This window comes from Capra hircus, chromosome 1 (genome assembly GCF_001704415.2).
Source record: "Capra hircus breed San Clemente chromosome 1, ASM170441v1, whole genome shotgun sequence".
NCBI classification, from domain to species: Eukaryota; Metazoa; Chordata; class Mammalia; order Artiodactyla; family Bovidae; genus Capra; species Capra hircus.
The window spans coordinates 153,361,906-153,384,627 of NC_030808.1; the positions used below are offsets into that span (position 1 = coordinate 153,361,906).

General features: G+C 52.7%; 1 protein-coding gene across 2 annotated transcripts in view; it reads right to left on the reverse strand.

Annotated features, from left to right (window-relative positions):
- The window catches only part of RFTN1 (raftlin, lipid raft linker 1), a 233,764-nt gene that overhangs the window by 196,255 nt on the left and 14,787 nt on the right, over positions 1-22,722 (reverse strand). For both annotated transcript variants that reach the window (XR_001918539.1, XM_018053142.1), the window contains exon 2: positions 20,980-21,132. Coding sequence is in view for 1 of the 2 variants with exons in the window: in XM_018053142.1 (XP_017908631.1) it covers positions 20,980-21,124 (145 nt within the window). In the remaining variant the exon portion in view is untranslated. The remainder of the gene's footprint in view (positions 1-20,979; positions 21,133-22,722) is intronic.

The window sequence follows — 22,722 nt, forward strand, 5'->3', positions numbered from 1 at the left end:
GCGGCCCCTGTAGTGACTGGGCTGAGTGATCCCGGTTTCCAAGGGGAAACTGGACGTCATAAAAAATGGAACCCAGGGGAGTCTCTGGAGCTTCTCTTGTCTAAGAGTACATACTAATGGAAAACTAAAGCAGCTGGGGAGATGGGGGAGAGGAGAAGTAGTAAGAATTCTGATTCCTTGATCACCACAGCAGGCAAAGAACCCCAGCCAGGTGAGGTGTTGGCCAGAGGCAAAGCCAAGTCGCCGCAGTCGTGGGGGCAGTGCTGACTTCTCCCCTGGTTCCCCTGGTCCCAGCTGAATATGCCCTATCCTTCAGACTGAACCAGAAAAATAACCCCCATCACCCAGAGGAGAACACGCGCCCCTGGGGCCTTGTGTCTGCTCTTCCAGATCACAGGGCAAGCTGGACCACTGGTGTGAAGCGGAGCTGTCACTTGTCAGGTAGAAATGGAGCTGTTCCATCATCATGCTGAGTTAAAAGTGGAGAAGGCTGTGCAGACATGGAAAACTCGAAGGGGTGGACTGTGCTGGTCACTGCATCGCCGCCTTGGTTCCCAAACTCCCTTCGAGACCCCGATCTTTACTGTGAACTAGAAGTCTGCAAACAGCATTCCTCCTCTGCTGGCCAACTTCCTATCAAGTCTGCGGGGGAGGCTCTAGGTGGGGACTGGACGGCAGGTGAGGGGAGAAGGGACCTCTGTCTTCTGCTCGTGACGCCTCATCCTGGGGGCAGCAGCTGGCTCCAGCCTCCCACCCGGCATCCCTCCCTGCTCCCCAAAGCAGCCTCATGGAGCTCAGCAGTAGGTGCTGAAGACAGCGCAGCTACTGTGATACGAACAGCCACGATCCTCCAGGCGCTTAAAACCCAGCAAGAAGAAGCCGCTGAACAAAGCAGGCACTGTGATCGCCGCCACCAGGTGTTCAGGCTCCTCGGAAAGCACATCACAGGAGGTCTGGGGACAGACGTCGGTGGCGTGGCTACACCCTGGGACTGCTGGCTACCCGCTCAGGTACACATGAAGAACGGCACCAGAGCACACTCAGAGCCACAGCTCCGGCTGCGCAGCCTGCCTACACCCTTCAGGGAGGCTGCTATGCATTCAAGAGAGTTGAATTATTCTGCAACCCTGGAAATTTTACATTAATCACTCATTCATTCATTCAACAAGTGCGCTCATCAGGAAGGCTTACAGCGAGTCAGTAGAGCCTCGCTGCTGGGGAGCCTACGTTAGTGGCGGGGCCCACAAGTAACAACAAGCATTCAAGAGTATGACCTCAGATGATGGCGAGCTCCTCGGAGGAGGGAAGCGGCTGGTGGAGGCTGTGAGTGAACGGGCCGAGCGGAGGGGCCACTTCAGGCAGGAAGGTGAGAGAAGGGCCCCGAGGAGAAGGCACTTGGCAGAGACTGGGATGAAGGGACGCGACGAGCCCCAAGACGTGCGAGCCAGCCCTCCAGCAGAAAGCTCCAGAACACTGTCGGCGGACGGGAGCCATGGACCGAGATGATCTGGCATGGGGGAAGTGGTCCTCTCCTCTCTAGCAACCCCCCCGAGTCAGACCCAGTTCAGTGGCTGCGTCCACATCCCCACATCAGCCTGTGGTTATTCCGCCGTACTTTCAATTTACATCGCAAGCTGGAGAGAAATGAATTACATCCCTGTGGGTTTCTCCGTTCCATACAATTAAGAAAAGCTATTTCTCAGTCACAAGGCGGATGACGACACCAAGATTTCCCATTTTCTCTCTGCAGGGAGGCTGTCATCACTCAATATTAATTGGTCCTACTTTCATCCATAAAGCCAGAGTTGAAACAAATTTTTTGGTCACAAAAACGGCAACTATTACATTATGAAAATAAATTATTAATGGCGTCTCCATTAAAGCACACCCGTCTTCCGAAGGCATCAGCTGCTTCAGCTCTTCTGGTGTTTCTTTAATGGGGAAAATGAGTAAATTATTCTGTTCCTTCCTGACAGTGGATAAACTGCCAGCACTGATTCTGTCTAAGGTTGCCAGAGACTTCCCCCATTTCATCACAACCAGGAGCTCACATAAAGGGTGTGAGAGAACCCTGGGTTCCCCGCAGGAGAGCGCGTCCATCGAATGCAATTTCATTTTCCTGCTAGAGAGCAGAGAAAGCAAATACAGCAAGAAGACACGACCGACTCAGACACTGAGGAGAGAGAGTCTCATCTGTATATGTTTCTGTCTTTCCCTGGGCAAAAATTTGGTACTTATTTTCAGAGCAGGGATGAAGGAAGGAGAGAAGAAAGGAAAGGAGGGAGGCGTGAGGAAGCAGGGAAGTGGGGAAGAAGAGAAGAAAGAGAAAAGCAGAAGAGGAAAAATCATATTGGAGTCACAATTAAACAGCCCGCCCTGGACCGGGGACCTGCAGGAGCTCATTACGACTGCCCGGCAGGCATGGTCACTGGCTGGGGGGCTGCTGCTGCTGCTGCTAAGTCGCTTCAGTCGTGCCCGACTCTGTGTGACCTCATAGACGGCAGCCCACCAGGCTCCCCCGTCCCTGGGATTCTCCAGGCAAGAACACTGGAGTGGGTTGCCTTTTCCTTCTCCAATGCATGAAACTGAAAAGTGGAAGTGAAGTCACTCAGTTGTGTCTGACTCTTAGCAACCCCATGGACTGCAGCCCACCAGGCTCCTCCATCCATGGATTTTCCAGGCAAGAGTACTGGAGTGGGGTGCCATCGCCTTCTCTGGGGGTGGGGGGGTGCAGAGGCTGGTATCAGCGAGGAACAGTTCTCAAGCTCACGGCTCTAGAAACCCAAGTCTTCCAACTCCTCTTGGTCATGAACTTCTGGGCGCTAGGGCCCTGTGGAAGGCCCATTTGCATTCCATCGACAGGCTAAGATGCCACAAGTCCTGACTTTCACAGCTGGAAGCCAGGCTTAGCGACTGATTTACATACAGGCCGAAGAATAGCTACAGCAAAGCACAAGGCTTTTCTTAAACACAGAATTTAGTCTTGAGAAGAGACGCACTCCGCTCAGCAAGACCCACGACGTGAAATTAGAGATGCTATGGACACAGCTCACGGCATCAAAGAAGAGATAGGGATGGAAAAACAAGCAGTGGTCCTCTGCTTCTGGACTGGCAGGTCACCCAGGGCAGGGAGCATCCCTCTTGCCGGCTGTTATTTAAGAGACTCGAGCACCCCTCCCCCAGGGGCTACGTGTCAGCTGCCCCTTCCCCTGGAAAACCACCCTAGGTCCAAGGACAGGCATCTAAGAGGCTGGAAGAGTCACGAAAGCTATTCAAGTGGCCCCTCTTTCTACTCACCTGGCAGAAAGAGTGGACTGTGTCTGTTAAACCCATCCACCCTCTTCAAGCTAGTTTTCCTAGAAATAGATGCTAGAAGCCGAAAACTACATGCCCCCTTTACAGACGACGACCCTGTAACAGACATGTAAAGTGACCTTCTTCTCAAAGTCACCCAGCTAATTGGCGGCAGAACCAGAGTTTGAAGTCTGGCTCAAGAGTCTGCACTCTCAACTGCTCACAACACTGCCTCTCACAGAGAAGCAAGACCTCTTTTTAAAAAAACTATCTGCTTCTTTATTTTTGGCTGTGCTGAGTCTACAACGCTGCGTACGGACTTTTCTCCAGTTGCACTGAGTGGGGTCTACTATTGCATTTAGCTCGTTTCAGAGCACTGGCTCTTGCGCACACGGGCTTCAGCAGTTACGGCACACATGCTTAGCTGTCCCGCAGCGCGGGGCATCTTCCCAGACCAGGGATCGAAGCCATGTCCCCTGTTCCAGCCGGTGGATTCCCAACCCCTGGACCACGTGGAAAGTCCAAGAAGCAAGACTTGTAACCTAAACTGCCTGCAGGGACATGTAGCAAATTATCCCAAAACACAGTGACCTAAAACAACAAACATTTACTAGCTGGCAGTCTCTTTGAGTCAGGAATCCAGGGGCAACCCAGCTGCGTGCCTCTGGCTCCAGGCCTCTGATGAGAGGCCCAAGGCATCAGCCAGGGTGGAAGGATCTTGTGATCCTGGAAGAGGACCTACCTCCATGCTCACGAACACGGGTGCTGGTGCACACACGTCCTCAGGGCTGCTGGACGAGACCCCGTTCCTCACTGGCTGTCTGCAGGAGCCCACGTGAGTCTCTCCCCTGGGCCGCTTACAACACGGCAGCTGGCTGCTCTCAGAAGCCAGGAGCAAGGGAGCCAGAGAGACCGAGACGCAGGCCAGCGTCTTTGTACCATTAAGTCTCAGAAGTGGCATCCCCTCACTTTCCCGAGAAGCGAGTTGTCACTGGGTTCTCCTACACCCAGGGCAGCAGGCTCCACAGAGGGGTAGCCCCCAGGAGGCAGGGGGCCCTGGGGGACAGCTTGGAGGGCTCCCCTATGCTGTTGAGTATCATACAACCAGTGAGCAGAAGACGATTACTCGCCCAGTGGTGTCTGGCTCTGGGACTCCATGGACCGCAGCCCTCCAGGCCCCTCCGTCCATGGAATTTGGAGTGCAAATTCCAAGGCAAGAGTATTGGAGTGGGTGGCCATTCCCTCCTCCAGGGGATCTTCTTGACCCAGGAATCGAACCCGGATCTCTCGCAGTACAGGCGGATTCTTTAGCCACCAGGGAAGCCCAATACACAGAAAGGGTGAGTTTAAAGCTGTTTGCACCGTCATTAACTTGGCTCTCAACTCCAAGCCCTGCCCAGGACTCTTAAGACTCCGCCGCAGTTCCCAGCACACAACCTTGGCTGGCCCACCTCTCTGGGGGCACTGGCCCCCATCACCTGACTAAGCTGCCTCTGGCTTCTCACTTAGAGCAAAGAAAGGAAACGCTCTTAGAGAAAAGCTGTCTTGGATTTTAGCGATTTTAGCCTAAGCCATTTGTATGAAGTCCACGGTAATAAACCACCAGGTAGAAAAAAAAAGAGCAAGTTTCTGCTCTAATTTACAGTTTCCAGATTGGTTTTAGACAAGCAAAGCTGGGCCACCGGCCTAGAGGATAAAGCACAGACCCAGCAGAGCCCCGGTGCCCTCCTCCCGCCCGTCAGCTCTCCAGCACCATCTCAGCCCAGGCTGCTGGAGGAACCAGCAGTGCTGTTTCTCTCACAGGGTTCATCTCACTCTAGACCAACATACCGTGTCTCACCAAGAGAGCCACAGCAGGCTGGAAGCCTGCAGCGCGCGCCCAGGGCACGCTGGGTGCTTCTTTTAAGCCCCGCAAAGCTCAGTCTGTGGGCACAAATAGCCCTGATGAGTCCCCAGCCCCAGGAAGCTAGTATGGCTGTGCCACTAATCCAAGGGTTTCCCAAGCGGCGGGGGGCGGGGGTGAGGCAAGGCATCGCACCTGGTCTAAGATGTCCAGGGCTTTCCTGTTCCCACCAAAGAACAAAGTCTCCAGCCATGCAGGGCCCACTGAGTCAAAGACAAACCATGGGAAATCAAGGACGATGCTTTCCCGGGATAACACACAGACTCTGTTAAGGCTGTGGCCCCAGTGGACTGGTTCCCGGATATGGGAAAATGGGCACTGGGCTGGGACAGTAATAAGGCTGAATTGCACAGGGAGGATTCAGACGCTGGTTCCTATGATAGGAGGCCTCGCCATCTTGTTCATCTGTGCAGGCCCAGCCTGGAGCCAGAGAAAGGGCAGGTAATCAATAAATATCCAATGAATTCATGTTGAATAACCCTGTCAGACAGGACTGCCTTCTCCATTAAAGAAAGTCCACCCACCAAGTATGCCAGCTCCCTTAGGAACAGATCACCATCAAAGGCAACACGCATTCCACATGGCTCCATACTGTCTTCATGCTTAACAACCAACTCAGAATTTACACCCGAGATGCCCAACTGAAATAACCCCCTTCCTCTTTTAGGAGGGCCCAATAAGACTGCCAAAAGAAGGTATCCTCCTCCATATGAATCAGATATGTACCTGAAAAGCATGTTTATGCAACAGAATAGAAATAAGCCTCAGCTGCTGACGACGCCAGCAAGTACCAACTGCATACCTCATTTCTATTTATCAGGAGATCTGACCCGTAAACAAAGAACAGCTTAAGGCATGTCTGAAACACAGAACCGAGAAAATAACTCTCCAGAATTAAAGACAGTGACAAGTGACCTGCAGGCAGAATCACCTACATTTTCACACTATTTGAAAATACTTCATAGATAAAATTCAGCAGGCCACCTTTCTTCCCAAGCATGCGTGAAATCTGGTCCAAGCATTGTCTAAAGCATTTCTATAAAAATTCTTTGAAGCAATAGAGCTAATAACCATAGTTAACAGGATGCATAGCACATTAACTTGTTTTCTGTTCTGTTTTAACCAAATGAGATAAAAATTATTAGCATGACCACAGTGCCACGTTTATGAATCCCTACAGAAAAAGAATTTGGTTTGGCTTTGACACATCACAGTCATCACCAAGGAATTTCATTCTACTGAAGGAAGGCTTAAGTTGCTGAGATTTAATGCTTGCACACACGCACACACACACACACACACACACACACACACACACGGCCCTCTGAGCCCATTTTCACACAAGACTGAGTGCTGTTTCCTCGTATGGATACAGAGACACTGGGGAAACAGCAAGAAGAGTTTTTACATTAAGAAAGGAATGCAAAGAACACCCTCGTCCCTCTTAAATTGTATGACCTCCATTAGTGAATATCTAACAATAACATTAATACAAATAGCAGGTTTGGTTGCATTCGCAAAAGCTACAACCATACAGAAGATGAACACAGTAGCTGTGCTCAGAAAAGCTTAAAGCCACGTCACACATATTCTCTCATTTATCTTTGAAAGTCCCTGAAGACTCCATATGAGTGTATTCATCTGCGGTGAGACATGTTTTATGGGAGCCGATTTCCTTACCAATTCTTCATATCTTCTGTTTAAAAACAGGATCTGTCTTTAGCATGCCTCCCCACCAGAACCTCAGCTCCTAACTCACGCAACTGACTTCCTTTCATGAGTCTCAATAACAACAAAAACAACAACAAACAAATGCAACCAACTCTTAGCAATTACAGAAAGTAAAAACAAAAATGAAACCCATGTAGGAAATCAAAGAAATTCACAGGCCCCAACAATTGCCATTGCCCAAGCTGAAATTAAGTAAATACACACACGCCACGCTGCCCCGCCCCTGCCATGAAAACTCCGCCATGCAATTTATTAATGAACAGAGAAAGGAAACAGAAGCTGAAGAGTGGGGCAGGAGCAACTGTTTAATCTAATAGTCTGGAAATTATATCGGAAGGAACAGATGGTTTCACAGAAGTCAAGGCAACCCAGAGGCGCAGGGAGCGATTTTCTAGGAAAGAAAAATGTTTCCCTACCTACTGCCCGTACTATTTTCAGCAAAGGAGGAGTCTATATTCAGCAGAGGGCGAGCTCCGAGCCTGGCATGCCGACAAAACTAGGACTGCCTGGCAGCCTTCCACACGCACCCGCTTCACACTTGGCCTCCAAACCTGAGCTGGAGGTCAAACGGCCCGATTCAAAACCAGTAACAAACGGAAGGCCACACTCCGCTGCAGCGGGTTAGGAACCGACATTCATGATCTTGGCAAACACAAACACTGGTGATTCTCAGCAGGTCATGGGCACCGTGATCTTGACGTGGTTCCCCATCCCCAGGTCTTGAGAGCCCCGGCAGCAGGGAGACCGGCGCTTTGGCACAGAATCGCCCTGGGCCTGAGCCTCCCTGTCCATACCCGGGACTGAAAGTCACCTCCAGGGCTGTGGCCGGTTACTTGAGACGAAGACGAGGAAGCCGTGCGGCAACCCACGTGGCATCACACTCAGCGGCTATTTTCACCCCCACTGCCTGTGAGTCACCAAACCATGTGGGTAAGTTCTCCCTAGAGCAGCGCCCAGCCCAGGCAGAGCCCCAGGTCACAGATTGGGGCCTACCAAGCCTCAGGGCTGTGCCCAGGAGGCCTGCCCAACAGCCAGCTCTGCTTACAAGCAAAGCATTTGTCTGAGTTCCGATGCCTGCCCCACCACGTACATGCTGTGTGACCGTGGGCATGCTGGATAACCTCTCTGAGGCCCATTTCCTCATCTCCAAAGCCAGGACGCCCTGAGGATGAACTCACCCCAGGCATGGTGTGTGGCTCACTGGCAGTCCTCACCGCTGTCACTACTACCCACGGTGATAACACCCTCATCACCGCACGCAGCTCCCGTCCACACCGCACCACCTACGGACAACCTCAGCCAACCACAGAGGGCACAGACGCAGACAGGCCTTCTGCCACCAAGATTCAGGGCTGCGGCAGGAGGACCCTCCCCTCAGGGACGAGCTTCAAGTCAGGGAGACATGAAAAGCCATCCCCCAACGCAGACTGGGAACCCCTGCCTTACGCCACAGCCTCAAGAGCTGCTTCCGTTCACCCTCCTTCCTAGCTTGACGTTTTGCTTCGAGGTCTGTCTGTTTGTTTTCCGTGAAAAAAAAAAAAAATATACCATCAACATCAGAGCCTTCACGTTGGATTCTGCGGAAGAGCAGCAAATGGTACAGATGAATTTGTTACGTTCTAAAGCTGCAGGCATCATACCTAGCGCGGTAATAAATACCTCGTTATGGATGGCAAAACAAACACTTCAGGGCACTCAGGCTCCAGGAAAGGAACCCCATGGCGAAAGCCACTTTAAACCGAGAATCCTCCTGAAATGCAAATAACCACCCATCCCCCAGGGCTCTTCCTTCCTTCCCAGAGCTGAGGGCTTCCCTGAAACGGGGGCTCACATCTGCAGAGCAGGCAGCTGCAGTCAGGGGTCAGGCGGCCCGGTGTCCGGGGCAGCACCCTGGCCCACGGCACCCAGGCTCAGTCCATCAGCACTGTTCTCTGCGCTCACCTCTAGGCCATTTCTCTTTGATGTTTCTATTGGGGTACAATTGATGTACAATGCCATGTTAGTTTTAGGGATACACCATAGTGACTCAGCTGCATATACGTACATGCATATGTATATGTGTGTGTGTGTGTGTGTGTGTGTATGTGTGTGTGTGTATACTTTTCCAGATTCTTTTCCCTTACAGGTTATTATATTGAGTATAGATCCCTCTCTACACAAGTAGGTCTCTGCTGTTATTTATTTTACATACAGTAGTGTGGATACATTCATCCCAAATTACCAATTCACCCCTCCCCCCAGGCTCTTTCACCTTTGGTAACCGTAGGTTTGTCTTCTTTGTGACTCTCTTTCTGTTTTGCAAATAAGTTCACTTGCGTCCCTTTTTCCCTTAAGATTCCACATACCAGCATGTCATGTGACATTTGTCTTTGGCGGGCTCACTTGCTTTGCTATGATCATTTCTAGGTCCATCCACATTGCTGCAAATGGCATTATTTCATTCTTTTCACGGCGAAGTAGCATTCCTCTGTCTGTGTGTGTGTGTCTGTGTGTGTGCATCACATCTTCTCTGCCCATTCATCTGTCGATGGACACCTTAAGTTGCTTTCCTGTCTTGGTTACTGTAAACAGTGCTGCCATGGAGAAAGGGGTGCAAGGACCTTTCTGAATCACAGCTTTCTCTGAATATATGCCCAGGATCGAGGTGATCTCTACGGGTCTGGTCACACTGGCGAGGGCAGTAAGCTGAAGAAATGGGGTGCAGGGAACAGAGATGGCAGAGACCTAATGAAAGCAAAGCCTTCCCGAGGAGGACCGGGAGGAGGCTGGGCATGTGGCCCCTGAGGCCCAAGTACACCTACAGACCTTCTGCTAAGAAGCAGTGCTTCCAGCTAGACGTGATGAGCTGTGTCAACGAAAACAAAGGTCTGCTTAGATGCTGTGGGTGTGACTGGGCCCCTAATATGCCTGGCATGTTCTGGTCAACCCACAGTACACTGACTGTCCCACCCCGCCCCCGGCTGGCCTACGCCTCCCCCTCAACCCTGGACAAGAGGGAAGGGCACAGACACTCAGGAGTCAAGACCCTGGTCCAGGAAGGGTCTTCTGCAGACCCCAGACCACTGGCAACACACCTGTTAGCCAGCACAAAATTGTTCCCTAGACCCCCACCTCTTGCTCCTTGGAAGAAGCACATTAAAAAGCAGCACATTTAATGCCAGCAGGACAGCTAACGTCCTAGACAGCACATTAAAAGGCAGAGACATTACTTTCCAACAAAGGCCCGTCTAGTCAAAGCTATGGTTTTTCCAGTGGTCATGCATGGATGTGAGAGTTGGACCATAAAGAAAGCTGAGCACCAAAGAACTAATGCTTTTGAACTGTGGTGTTGGAGAAGACTCTTGAGACTTCTTGGACTGTAAGGAGATCCAACCAGTCCATCCTAAAGGAAATCAGTCTGATTATTCACTGGAAGGACAGATGCTGAAGGTGAAACTCCAATACTTTGGCCACCTGATGCGAAGAGCTGACTCATTTGAAAAGACCCTGATGCTGGGAAAGATTGAAGGTGGAAGGAGAAGGGGACGACAGAGGATGAGATGGTTGGATGGCATCACCGACTCGATGGACATGAGTTTGAGCAAGCTCCAGGAGTTGGTGATGGACAGGGAGGCAGGGTGTGCTGCAGTCCATGGTGTTGTAAAGAGTCGGACACAACTGAGCGGCTGGATTGAGCCCCCTCTCATTCCTCAGCCTTCAGCTGAGCCCAGCCTCCTGGCAAACAGTCATTCCCAACCACACAGCCTCTCATCCCCAAGCCCACGAGCTCCCATCCCCCTCCCCAGCGGCCAGTCACCCCCGAGGGCTGAGCTCTCAGGGAAGACAGCCTAGAACAGATGGAGCTTCTCTAGGACCGTGAAGGAGGCCTGGGGACCCCGGGGAGCCTTGGGCTGTGTGCAGGTTTGGTGGGGGGTGGTGCTCCACGGTGGATGGTTCACGCTGAGGCAGAGGGGAGAAACGGAAGGCCCACCTCAGGACCAGCGAGGTGGTGTTGCGTGCCTGCTCAGAGAGGAGGAAGCCAGTTTAGAAACACTGGCTTTCCTGACGGCCAACCACTGAAGTCTGTGGGGGCCCTGGGGAGGCTGGGTTTCGGTGACAACGGAGACGTGGGGGACTCAAGCCAGCAGAATGATTGCAGCTGCTGGTGGGAACCTACTGCCCACGGGCCAGTCCAATGGGTTTCAAGGCGGTCCCCGCGGCAGCAACGGCAACCAGCAGCGTCACCCGGGAACTTGCGAGAGATGCAAATTCCTGGGCCTCTCCCCAGACGTCCAGATGACAAACACCACGGACAGGGGCTCAGCAGTCTGAACCCACAAGCCCACCCGGCGATTCTGTCGTTCCCAGACTACATGTATCAACATGTATCTACATGTATTCAACATGTTCCCAGACCACACTGTATCTCCTGCTCGGCGCGCTGAGGAAAGAGCCCAGGCTTCAGGGAGCTGGAGGTGACCTGCAGGAGTTACACACATCTCCCAGGGCTGAAGGGAAACGGAACCTCAGGACAGGTGACCCTCCTGATGGTGAGCAGCTGGGATATCCAGGCTGGGACACCCAGGCTGGGACTGACCGCCTGGCACTTCACCAGTGCCTCCCACTCACCCTCCAGCACGGCTGCCCACGGCTTCACCCACAGTCTCAAAAAGCACCAAGGCCTGGCTGCCTCTCCCAAGATGGACTTCAGCGGCCCGGGGTGCAGCCCGGCATGGGAACCTTTTAACCAAAGTTGGAATCACTGTGCTCCACTGGTAGCGTTTTTGTTTAAGGAGTATGGCCTGTCCTTCCAAATATATGGCAAGCTACTTCAGGGAAATAAAATCTGAACTAGTCAGAATATATAGTTACATATGCAAATATGTACTAAAGTTTATTTCATACTTTAAAAAGTCACACCAGTATCATTTCTCTCGTCCTTCTCCACTCAAATCAAAGACACTTGCAGCCCACTTGGTCTTGGGAGGTTCTCAGCGTGGTCCCCAGATGGGTCGTATCAGCCTCACCTGGGGACTTGTGACAGTAGTACTCCCAGGCTCGGCCCCAGACTAATGAATCAGAAATTCTGGAGCCCAGGAGTCTCGGTTTCAAAGGGCTTTTCAGGTGACTCTGACTCACTACCAAGTTAGAGAACCATGCCTTTAGTAAAATGATTCATTTTTAAGGCCCGGAGTCTTTCTCTGGAGGTTAACATCGTTTTTTATGACATTTTAGAATTTTCTTAGCACCTCCCCCACCAACCCATGAAATCCGACAGGCTAGCAGCACCAAGATTTATAACAAGTCACTCAGCACCCAGGCTCTTTGGCCCCAAAACACTTTAACCTGCTAGTTTTTAGACCTTAAAGTAAACTGTGATCCATCTTTTTGGGTGACTCTATCCCAGTTGGGAAGAGAGATTAAAAGAACTTAAAGAGTCAATGATTAGCAGCTGCTTCTGCAGTCGTGCTTAGGGATAAGATTACTCCGACTGGAAGTGAAGTAAAAATTGGATCCTTAAATGATTCATTGCACAATACACATGTTTTGAATAATGAATGTGACCCTGTGTTATTCTCATGACCACCCAAAATTTATCCACAGGGCTTAAGGCTAAAATGCTGGCAGTCAAAACCCAAGTATGAGCCTGGTCAGCACAATGTCTGAGCAAAAAGCCCCAAAGGTCAGCTCTTCAAGACCTCTGAGACAGGAAAACCACAAAGACGGGAATTTTAAAAATGTGGCAATGTGAGCTGATCCTAGAAATTGTAATGTGTGTCATGGGAATGTTTTACAAGCAAGAATTTAAGCGGAGAAACAGAAGACGCGCTTGAGGCAGACGCGCAGCGGAGCGTGAGGCACTTCTCCGTGGTTTCATGGTGAAGCCCTTCAATGCAGCTGAAACCCACCACAGCGCGCAGGCAATTCAGGCATCAAAAGCAGCCCAAAGTGAAGGCTCTGCTGCTCAGGAAGATGATGGAATTTGCTACAACATCCAGCTGCTTGGTGGCCTACGGCAAGTCACGTGTTATAACCTCCCCAAACACACACACAGGTACTGAACACACAGCGCCTGTAATTATCACATGTAGAGAAGTGAGTCCGCTCTCCGTCAAACAGGTGCGGTGCGTGCGCTCAGCCTCGTCCAGCTCTGCGACCCCACGGGCTGTACCCGCCAGGCTCCGCTGTCCGTGGGATTTTCCAGGCAAGAACACTGGGGTGGGCTGCCACTTCCTGCTCCAGGGGGTCTTCCCGATGCAGGGATCGAACCCGCATCTCCTGCGTCTCCTGCTTTGGCAGGTGGATTCTTTACCACAGAGCTGGGAAAGCCCCACCACCCCTCATGTATTGTTTGAAATGTAAAATGGTACAGCTACTCTGGAGAGCAGTTGCGCAGTTTCTCATAAAGGTAAACGATACATTTGCCACACAACCCGGAAATCCCACCCCTCGTATTTACACAACAGAAATGAAAACTCAGGTCCACACAAGACTCGTCCACAAATATTCATAGCAGCTTATTTGAGAATAGCCCCAAACTGGAAACAGCCCAAGTGTTCAACAGGAAATGATTAAAAACACTGCGGCTCATCCAAACAACGGCATGCCGCGCAGAAGCGCAGCGGCATGAGCTCTCGATACACACAACGGCACGGATGAATCCCCGAAGCACTACGCCGAGCTAAAGTCAGACACAAGGGCATACACGCTGTCTGATGACACTGCTATACCATTCTAGAAGGAGCGGTGAATCTACAGCGACCGGAGGCCAATCAGCGGCGGTCTGGGGCAGGGAATCCTCGGGGCGATGGAAGCGTTCTAGATCCTGGGTGTGGTGGTAATCACAAGGGCGTGTCAGTTACCAAATCTCATCAAGCCATACACCTCACATGGGTGCATTTTACGGTATGTAAGTTAGACCCCAGGAAAGTTCTTTTTTAGGCTGAGACATCACTCAGGAGGTCTGAGAGCTCCCTTCCACATGCAGTAGAAAGGTCCTGTGTGAAGGGAGTCCAAACACTGGATTCTGGTCCCACGTAGTACTACTATCTGTCAAGGCAATCTCCTCGTCTGAAGAGAGAGAGATAAGCGAGAGGGAGAGAGCCTTCCCTCCGGCTCTCAGGCTCCTTGCGAGCATTATCTGAAAACGCTTTAGTTGCGGTGCACGGGCCTAGGTGTGATAAGGAGGATCTGAGTTCCCGATCAGAGTTAGAATCTGCACCCCCTGCGTTGGGAGCATGGAGTCTTATCCACTGGACCACCAGGGAACAAAGATCCAGCCCATGAAAAATAAATAATAAACAAACTTTTTTAAAAAGGAAATGCTTTGTTGACATATATACAGTTATGTGTAAGACAGATCGCTAGTGGGAAGGTGCTGTGCAGCACATGGAGCTCAGCTCGGTGCTCTGTGATGGCCTGGGGGTGGGAGGGGGGTTGGGAGGGAGGCTCAGGAGGGAGGGAGATAGGTGTGAATACGGCTGATTCACACTGCTGTACACACGAAACTAACATGACAGTGTAAAGCAACTCTATTTGAATTTTTTTTAAAGTCAATGCTTTAAAGCAGAATCAGAGCACTGATTGTGCAGCCCCCGTGCCAGCCATCCAGGTGCCCAGCTAAGCCACCTCCACCTCTACCAACACCCCCTCACTGGCCAGTCAGGCCCTGGGCCCAACCGCGGACTTCTCTCAACCCACCCACCCTCTAGTCCCGACAGCCACCTTCACTCCCCGCTCATGACTGCAACAGCTTCAGGATGTTCTCCTCTCCCCCAGTTTTACCCCTTCCATCCCTTCTCTTTCTAAACCCAGAGCCAGCTTTCCAGAACACAAATCTGATTATGTCACCTACCCTAGCCCCATCTCAAGAGCCTTTAGAGCTCTTGAGAGAGACTAGACTCCTTGGTCCAAGACTTAAGACCTTCAGTCATTTGGCCCTCAAAGGGACACATGCCAATCAACTTGAACCGCCTACAGCTTCTCGAGTTTGCAGTGTTGCCTGTATGTTCTGGCCCCTCCTACAGGTTGTCCCCTTTGCCTGAAAAGATCACCGGTTCCCAGCCTCATTCCCCACCCTGTTGTTCAGTCGCTCAGTTGTGTCCGACTCTTCGTGACCCCATGGACCACAGCACATCCGGGTTCCCTGTCCTTCACCAACTCCTGGAGCTTACTCAAACCCATGTCCATCGAGTCGGTGATGCCATCCAACCATCTCATCCTCTGTCATCCCCTTCTCCTCCCGCCTTCAATCTTTCCCAGCATCAGGGTCTTTTCCAATAGTCAGTTCTTCACATCAGGTGACCAAAGTATTAGAATTTCAGCTTCAGCATCAGTCCTTGCAGTGATTATTCAGGATTGATTTCCTTTAGGATGGGCTGGTTGGATCTCGTTGCAGGCTGAGGGACCCTCAGAGCTTCTCCAGCACCCAGCATTCTCCACCTGGCTGACTCCAAATCCTGCTGCAGGTCTCAAACCTCCCTTGACACACACATCTTCCAACAAGGGAAACTTCCACCACATCCCCTCCATCACTTGGCTCTTCATCTGTAAGACGCTGAAGCAATGCAGACCAGTAGGCTAGACCAGTGGTATGGACTGAATAGTGTCCCTTTGAAACCCAAATGCTGAAGCTCCAGCTCCCAGGGTGAGAGTACTGAGGGTAAGGAGGTAACTTAGGTGACACGTTTTGGGGCTTCCCAGGTGGCTCAGCAGTGAAGAATCCACCTGTTAACGCAGGGGTCACGGGAGACATGGGTTCAATGCCTGGGTCAGGAAGTTCCCCTGGAGGAAAAAGAAAAGGCAACCCACTCGAGTATTCTTGCCTGGAAAACTCCATGGACAGCGGAGCCTGCTGAGCTACACTCCTTGAGGTTGCAAAGAATCAGACACGACTGAGCAGGCCGCGACACAAGTAACTAAGGAAACGAGGTCATAAGGGTGGGACTCTACTCTCATAAGACCAACGTCCTCGGAAGAAGAGCCAGGAAGGGGGCGCGCTGTCTCACTCAGGGGTGAAGACGCAGTAGGAAGGTGGCCATCCACAGGCCAGGAAGAGAGCTCCCACCAGAACCCAGCCCTGCGGGCCCCCCAGTCGTGAACCTTCAGCCTCCAGCTCCGCGATTAAAAATAAATATCATCTGGAGCACTTTGCCTCAGCTCCGGACACAACAGCGGGGTCCAGTCCACAGTCGGTAAATATGTGTGACGTCGATGAACCGTCATCCTACGGCCCCTAGTGAAGCCGGGAGCAAGCGTGCATAACACAAACGGGACGTTAACCGGATTAGGGGTGCAGAGTCAGAGCTGGAACCGACTCTTCCTCCCTGGAAAACCAACCGGGAGAGCCCCGCCCCACAGGACCGTCCGCTCTGGTGGGTGAGTCCTCTGCCTGCGATGCCCAGCACGGCAGCCACGAGCCACATGCGTCTGCTGAGCGCGTGACGTGTGCCCGGGGTGGCAGAGCAACGGATTTTTACTTTGATTCATGTTTTTTGGTACATTTCGTTCATTTGTATTCATATATTTATTTCATTCATTTACTTTCATTCAATGTTAATTGTTATACTAAACTGCCTCGTGGCTGGTGGCTCCTGTCCTGGACAGTGCAGGGCCAGTCAGGCGAGGGTCATGCCCCGAGGCATTACTGTCGCCCTACGGGTCGCAGACTGTGCCAGCTGCTCCTGTTACAAACACCACGGATTCTCCCAGGTAGCTTTCGAGTGGTGTCAGTGGCCTGGCACTGAGAAGCTGGCAAGCCGCACGCATAAAAGGGCTAACGAGGCACCGTTCTGCAGGAATTGTGATGCTTTATGGGCCTCCACCTGCGAGGAAACCCGTCACAGGGCAGGTTCACCCCTCGGTGACCAGAGTTAATTGAAACTTGAAGGCCCCATCAAATTACCCAGAACTGAGGTTTTTGGCAGCTTCCACGCTTCGCGGTGAGTTTCCTGCTGCTTTTCACCTCCGTCAGCGCAACAAGCAAGGTTGCAAGTTCCAAAATCATCCACAAAAGCAACAAGCTCTGAGCGGGGGGCAAAAAAAAAACAGGGCAGACTCTGATCTTCACGTTTTTTTTTTTTTAAATGCGTGTGGTCCCCTTCCTAAGGCAGCAGGCGGAAGTGGACAGCACCCTATCCCCAACTTGGAGAATGTGAGAGTCGGACAAGCATCTTGTCTATGAAAAGAAAGGACATCGAGTGCTCCTCAAAAATCTCCTGTGGCAACCCCACACAGAAGAGGGGTATCTCAGCCCCTCTACACGGTAACACAAGCTTTACGGCAAGAACGTGCTGACTGCTGTTCACGCCTATTCACCTGGGACCTTGCAGTTTATACGGCACATGAGCTTGGAGGCCCAAAAGACCCAGATTCAGCTTCTGCCCTAATCAGTTCCCAGCACCGCGTCTTTAGAAAACTTACTTAACCTCTCTGAATGACCATTTCCTCTTCTGCAAAAAAAAGAGAAAAACAAGTGTACCCACACACCTCCCTAGGTTACAGCGGCGATAAAACCACCAAAGCAGCCCACAAAGACGAGTGTTCCCAGCAACTTAATTCGTAAAAGCCCCAAACTAAGAATGACCCAAATGTCCATCAACAGGTGAAGAGAAAGATACACCGTGGTAAGTCCACACGCTGGAGGAAGAACAGGTGAGCCACCGCCACACCAGACAACATAGATGATCTCAAAATACGCGGAGTGAAAGAACTTCATTTATCGAAAATTCTAGAAAAATTAAATCAGTGACAGAAAGCATATCGTCAGGGGACAGAGGGCTGGACTCAGGAGGAGGAGGACGCTTGGGGGGCAGTGAAGATGCCCCAACGTCTTGATGAGGTGACGGTTTCCTGGGTCTGGGCATTTTAAGGATACGCAGCATGCTGTGCTGAAGTTACACGTCGGTAAAGTTTGAAAAGGGTTTAAAACATGAGATCAGGGGTGAATGGCCCCATCGTAGGAGCTGGTACATAGAAGGCTCCATTACAGAGCAGTGACAGACGACCCCAGGAGACCTTCTGGAAAAGGACCTGGACAGGCTGCTGGGAAACCCCGCAGGCTTCCCGGAGCCCAGCTGTCCAGAACGACTGTCTGTTCCCAGTCAGAAGGCGTGAACCAGACGGATGAACAGAAAGGTGGGCAAGGCTTAGTCTCTGCCCTGAAGGAAAGACGAGAGTTTAACGTACGATCGTAAAGACGGTGGGGACTAGCGACAGCCATGCGGAAAAGTGTGACTCTGAAGGGACGGCTGTCCAGAAGGAAGGGTTTCAGAGTGGGATGCTGGCAACAAGGGGCGGGGCAGGCCCTGTGCAGAGGGTGGTCTGATGGCACCAGAACATGGAGGCTGGAGGGGGGAGTCCTGGTGGGGACAACGGGCAAAGCTAAGGGCCCCAGCACGTGGTCCTCCAGAGACGAGGGAGGGGGTCCGCACGGCCTGAGCAGCAGCAGGAGCCCCCTTGTCATCACCCAGGGAATCGGCCAAAGGGCTCAGCGTGGCGGGACTTGAGCTGCACCGCAGGTCCCACCCAGGGGGCAAGGTGCCAATTTACTAAGGGTCCCGACACCCACATCTCTCATCTCAGTATTCCTGAGGAAATAATCAGAAATGCACGCAGAGATTTACGTACAATGCTGCTGATCACAACATTATTTATAATAGCCCAAAGCCCAAAATAACTTAAATGTCCAAAAAGGGGGACCCAAAATAAATTACGGTACCCCGAGTGATTCAAGCTCTTAGGGCCACTGAACCATATTTTAGGAACACATGGGACCACAGGGGGTGCCTCACTGTACAACATTAAGCTGCGTAAAAGCAGGACAAAAATATACACTGAGAATTCATTCAACGTGATCACTATGCGCCGGGCACTGTGCTAAACGCTGACGATACAGCAGAGGGGAGACAGACACAGCCCTGCTCCTGTTAGAAGGGATCCCGCTTTCCAATGAAGGAAGGCAAAGGACAGACAAGGAAACAGATTACAACGACTGAAACATAGAGCAGGCTGATGGCAGGATTCCCCAGGAGGATAAGCAAGAGGGGAAGAGGGTGGGGAGGCGGGGGAGGCAGACATTTTAAACAGGGGGTCAGGGAGGTTTCACAGAGAAGGGGGTTGAGGGTTTGAGCCCAGGGTGTATCTGGGAGGACTTCCGGGCAGAGGCAACAGGCAGTGCAAAGGCCCTGAGAAGGCCTGGGGGGTTGCTGAGAAACATCGAGGCCAAAGCGGCAGAACACGCAGGACAGACAGCAGGAGGATGAGGCGGAGGGAAGCTGGTGCCCCGGCGTCGGGGGTCAGGGCAGGGGCGAGATCCGAGGGCAGCGGGAGAGGGGAGAAGCAGGGAGACCAGCGAGGGTCGTTCCAGGGTTTTCCTAACTTTTTCAATGGACACATGTCCACTTTATAATCAGACAACAAAACGTGATCCAACCGCAGAGAGCCATGTAGGTGCCGTGCCTGGAGCACAGGGCGGCCCAGAAGCAGGCCAGGAGGTCAGGAAGGTAGTTCAGGCGATGAGCCACGAATCAGTGGCTGCAGGGGCCGGGGGTGGGGAGGCACCTGCTATGTTCCTGGAAGTGATCACCAAGGAAAGCAAAACGCCACTCCTCCTGGTGATGAAAGGAACAGAACCGCGATGCACAACACTACAAAAAAGAGAAAAAGAACCCCCTCATCTCAGCACCTAACAATCCGTGTTTACCATCTTGCTACACTCTGGCTTTTCCCTAACCCCTCTACCAGGCTCAGCACGTCGAAAGCACTCAAGTCCTCACTGAGCAAATACTGGCTGATGCAATGCTCCGAATGCTTTTGGGCTCAGCTTTGTTCACATTGCGTCAGCGACATCACAAGCATTTTCGGAAGATGCTTTAAGAGGCTTGGAAACTGTGGGTGAGGAGGGGAAGGCACGGTTCTCAATGAGTGGGGTGTCGGGTCTGGCCGCTGAGGACAAAGGGGGTTGTTCATCAGGGGAACAGCCAGGGGTCGGCTTTGGGGGGCTGTGAGGGGTGCCCAGGCTGCCCCCGCAGAGACGCCCAGCCGCCCACCCCGCCCGGGGCTCAGGGAGCGGCGTCAGCCCCGCGTGGAGGTGGTCAGGCAGCGGCGGGGAGGAGGGAAGTGGGCAGGGAGGCCAGCTGCCCACCTGGAGCCGCACGCATGCCCCCTGCTGCCCCCCACGGCTGCCCTGCCAGCGCCTGCTGCACAGATGCCGGTCCACAGCAGAGCCAGGAATTGAACCCACCCCTCGGAGGGCTCTAGCCACAAATTCTCCTCTCTTATCAGAAGCTTAACACGTTCACAGGGAGGAGAAAGTCAGTCTTCAGAAGTCCATGTCAGCAAGTGCCCGGTTTGGGTTCCCCACTTCAAGGGACCCCCCCACACAAGGAAGAACGCCCTAGTCCCTCTTCCAAAAGCCTGGTTTACGTGCTTCCACCTTGCAGGCACAGCTTGTCGAGTTCCTCCGTGGGGACGAGAGACACCAGGACGGGCCACGTGACTTCCCCGCAGCACCGCCCGTGTCTCCGCAGCCAGCCGGTGCTTGGCAAATGCCCCGGATGAAAACGCCGAGCCTCACTCATCAGCCGCCCCAGGGCCTCTGGGACACATAGCCTCTGGGATGCGGGGGTGAGGCAGGGCCAAGCACGATGGACAAGGTCGGGGGGAGGTGGGAGGACAGACAGACGGTCACGAGGAGACACGGCCGTGGCCTCCTTCACCCGGCCTGCCGTGAAACACTCTGCCAGCGGGCAGGCCCATGGGCCGCGTTCAACCCTGCCCCGGGTGCCAGTTGGCCCACACCTGGTTTTAATTAGCTACCATTTAAACCAGTTGCTAGTTTGCAGAAAGTGAGAGCTCTCACCTAGACACCTGGCTCCCTGAGAGCAGTCCTTTTTTGACAAACCCCCGTCAGTCGCCCCCCCGCCCTGGCCCCCAGCCCCCCAACCCCAGCCTGTCCCCCAGGCCCCTTGCCCACCCCCCAGCCTGTCCCCAGCCCCCCAGCCCTCCAGCCTGCCCTCCCGCCCATCCCCCCAGGCCCCCCAGCCCACACTGGGCAGAGCGCCCGGGCTCACCAGCACTCAGCGTGGTGAACTCCAGGAAACGGTACTCATAGGACACATCTATCTTGGTCTCCACCTGGGGCCTCTTCAACGTCGAGTAGATATTTCCAGGCCGTCGGTCGTCACGTTTCTCCAACTTGTTCAACCTGCACCCCATCTCAGCAGCTGCCGGCAGAAAGGGAGAAAGAGAATGATCTCTGTTCTGAGATGCTGTCCTACACGGTCGTGTGCAAGACCATCACGTCCCGGAAGCAGACATAAAGGACCCCAGGCTGGCTGAAATCCAGAGCAGGATCTAATCCAGGACCCGCACCCCGCAGGCTCCCTGCTCAGGCTGGCTTCTCTCGCTGCTAAGACACCCTTGCCAGCCAACCTGGGGTTCTGAACTGACGCCCCAAACATGCCTGTTTTATATCATTTCTCTCCCCTATCTGAGGAAAACACCACCTCAGAGTGCCTCAGCCCCACTACACTCTGCACACATAATCTTAGAAAAGGAGGTCTCAAAAGCAACGTCCTGCATGACGGCGTCGCCCATCCGAGGAAAAAGACAAAGCAGCCTGTCTCTCCGCAGCGGTCTCTAAAAGGGGATCCGAAGTTGTTGTTGCAGTTTCCAAAGTCCTTTCCACCCTCAACAGAAACTATTTAGACAGATTTCACATTCAGAAAACGTCTCTCAAAGTAGACGGCGGTGTTTCTACAGGCCGTGTTTAAAAGTCATTTATTCTCTCTGAGACCAAACCACAAGAACCCAGGGGTTCTTCCAGACTCTGAGAGTCATTTCAGACCAAAGTGAAGACTGGGAGAACATGAGCAGCGGGGCAGGAGAAACTGGAAGCAGAAATCCACGTGTGTCGGAGCGAAGAGCTGCGGCCACGGTTTGGAAGGAAAAGGAAGAAGTGTTGAAACAGAGCGCACTCGAGGGTGGCCCGGGCATCCGGTCTTCCAGGGGCTGAGAAACAGGGCCCGGTCTCTGTTGCTTTAGGCAGAATGGAGTTCGCGAAACGGCTCTGCGTCCACTCCCCAGACGTCAGCGGGGGCTTCAGTTACCCGTCGTGACCAAGCCTGGCTAATCCATCCCTCCTCCCTGGAGCACCACGGCTGTCCTCAGGGCATATTTCACAAAAACATGAGCTGGGCAAGACTCTCACAAACAGAAACGCGGCGGCCACTTCCTCTCAGAGATAAGAGTCTCCTCGGGCTCAGGCCATACGCGAGGTACCCCGCTTCCTACAGCAACTTGGCCAGCTCCGGAAAAACAAGACGAACCTCACAAAAGCAACTTAGCTGGGGAGGGACGATGGGGCTGACGGAGCAACCAGCAGGCGCTACTTGTCAGTAATTAAAAAAAGTCTGGGAGGATGGATGAGAACAGGAAGGCTTACTTATGCCTTAATAAGGGAACATTAGTGTCCAAAGGGCCAGAGCAGACATGATTTATGTGCCATCTGCATGAACTGATTACTTGTAAAATACTCGGCAGTTCTGCTGATATAATAGCTGATACGCACTGAGGCTGCATATTTAACTGCTGGAAAGCAAGCCGACAGGCATCCGCTGGGCCAGCGCAGAAGTGGACAGGGAGGCCCCTAAGTGCTGGGGAACAGGTAAGCTGGGGAGATAAGCGCTATCACCACCAGAACAGAACTGGAAATACCCGAAGGCTTACCAGTCACTCACTCACCTTCCTCCCTACAAAGGCCTGAATGTTTGGGGGCCTCCAAGAAAGTAAGAACAAAAGGGGGGGCTTCCCAA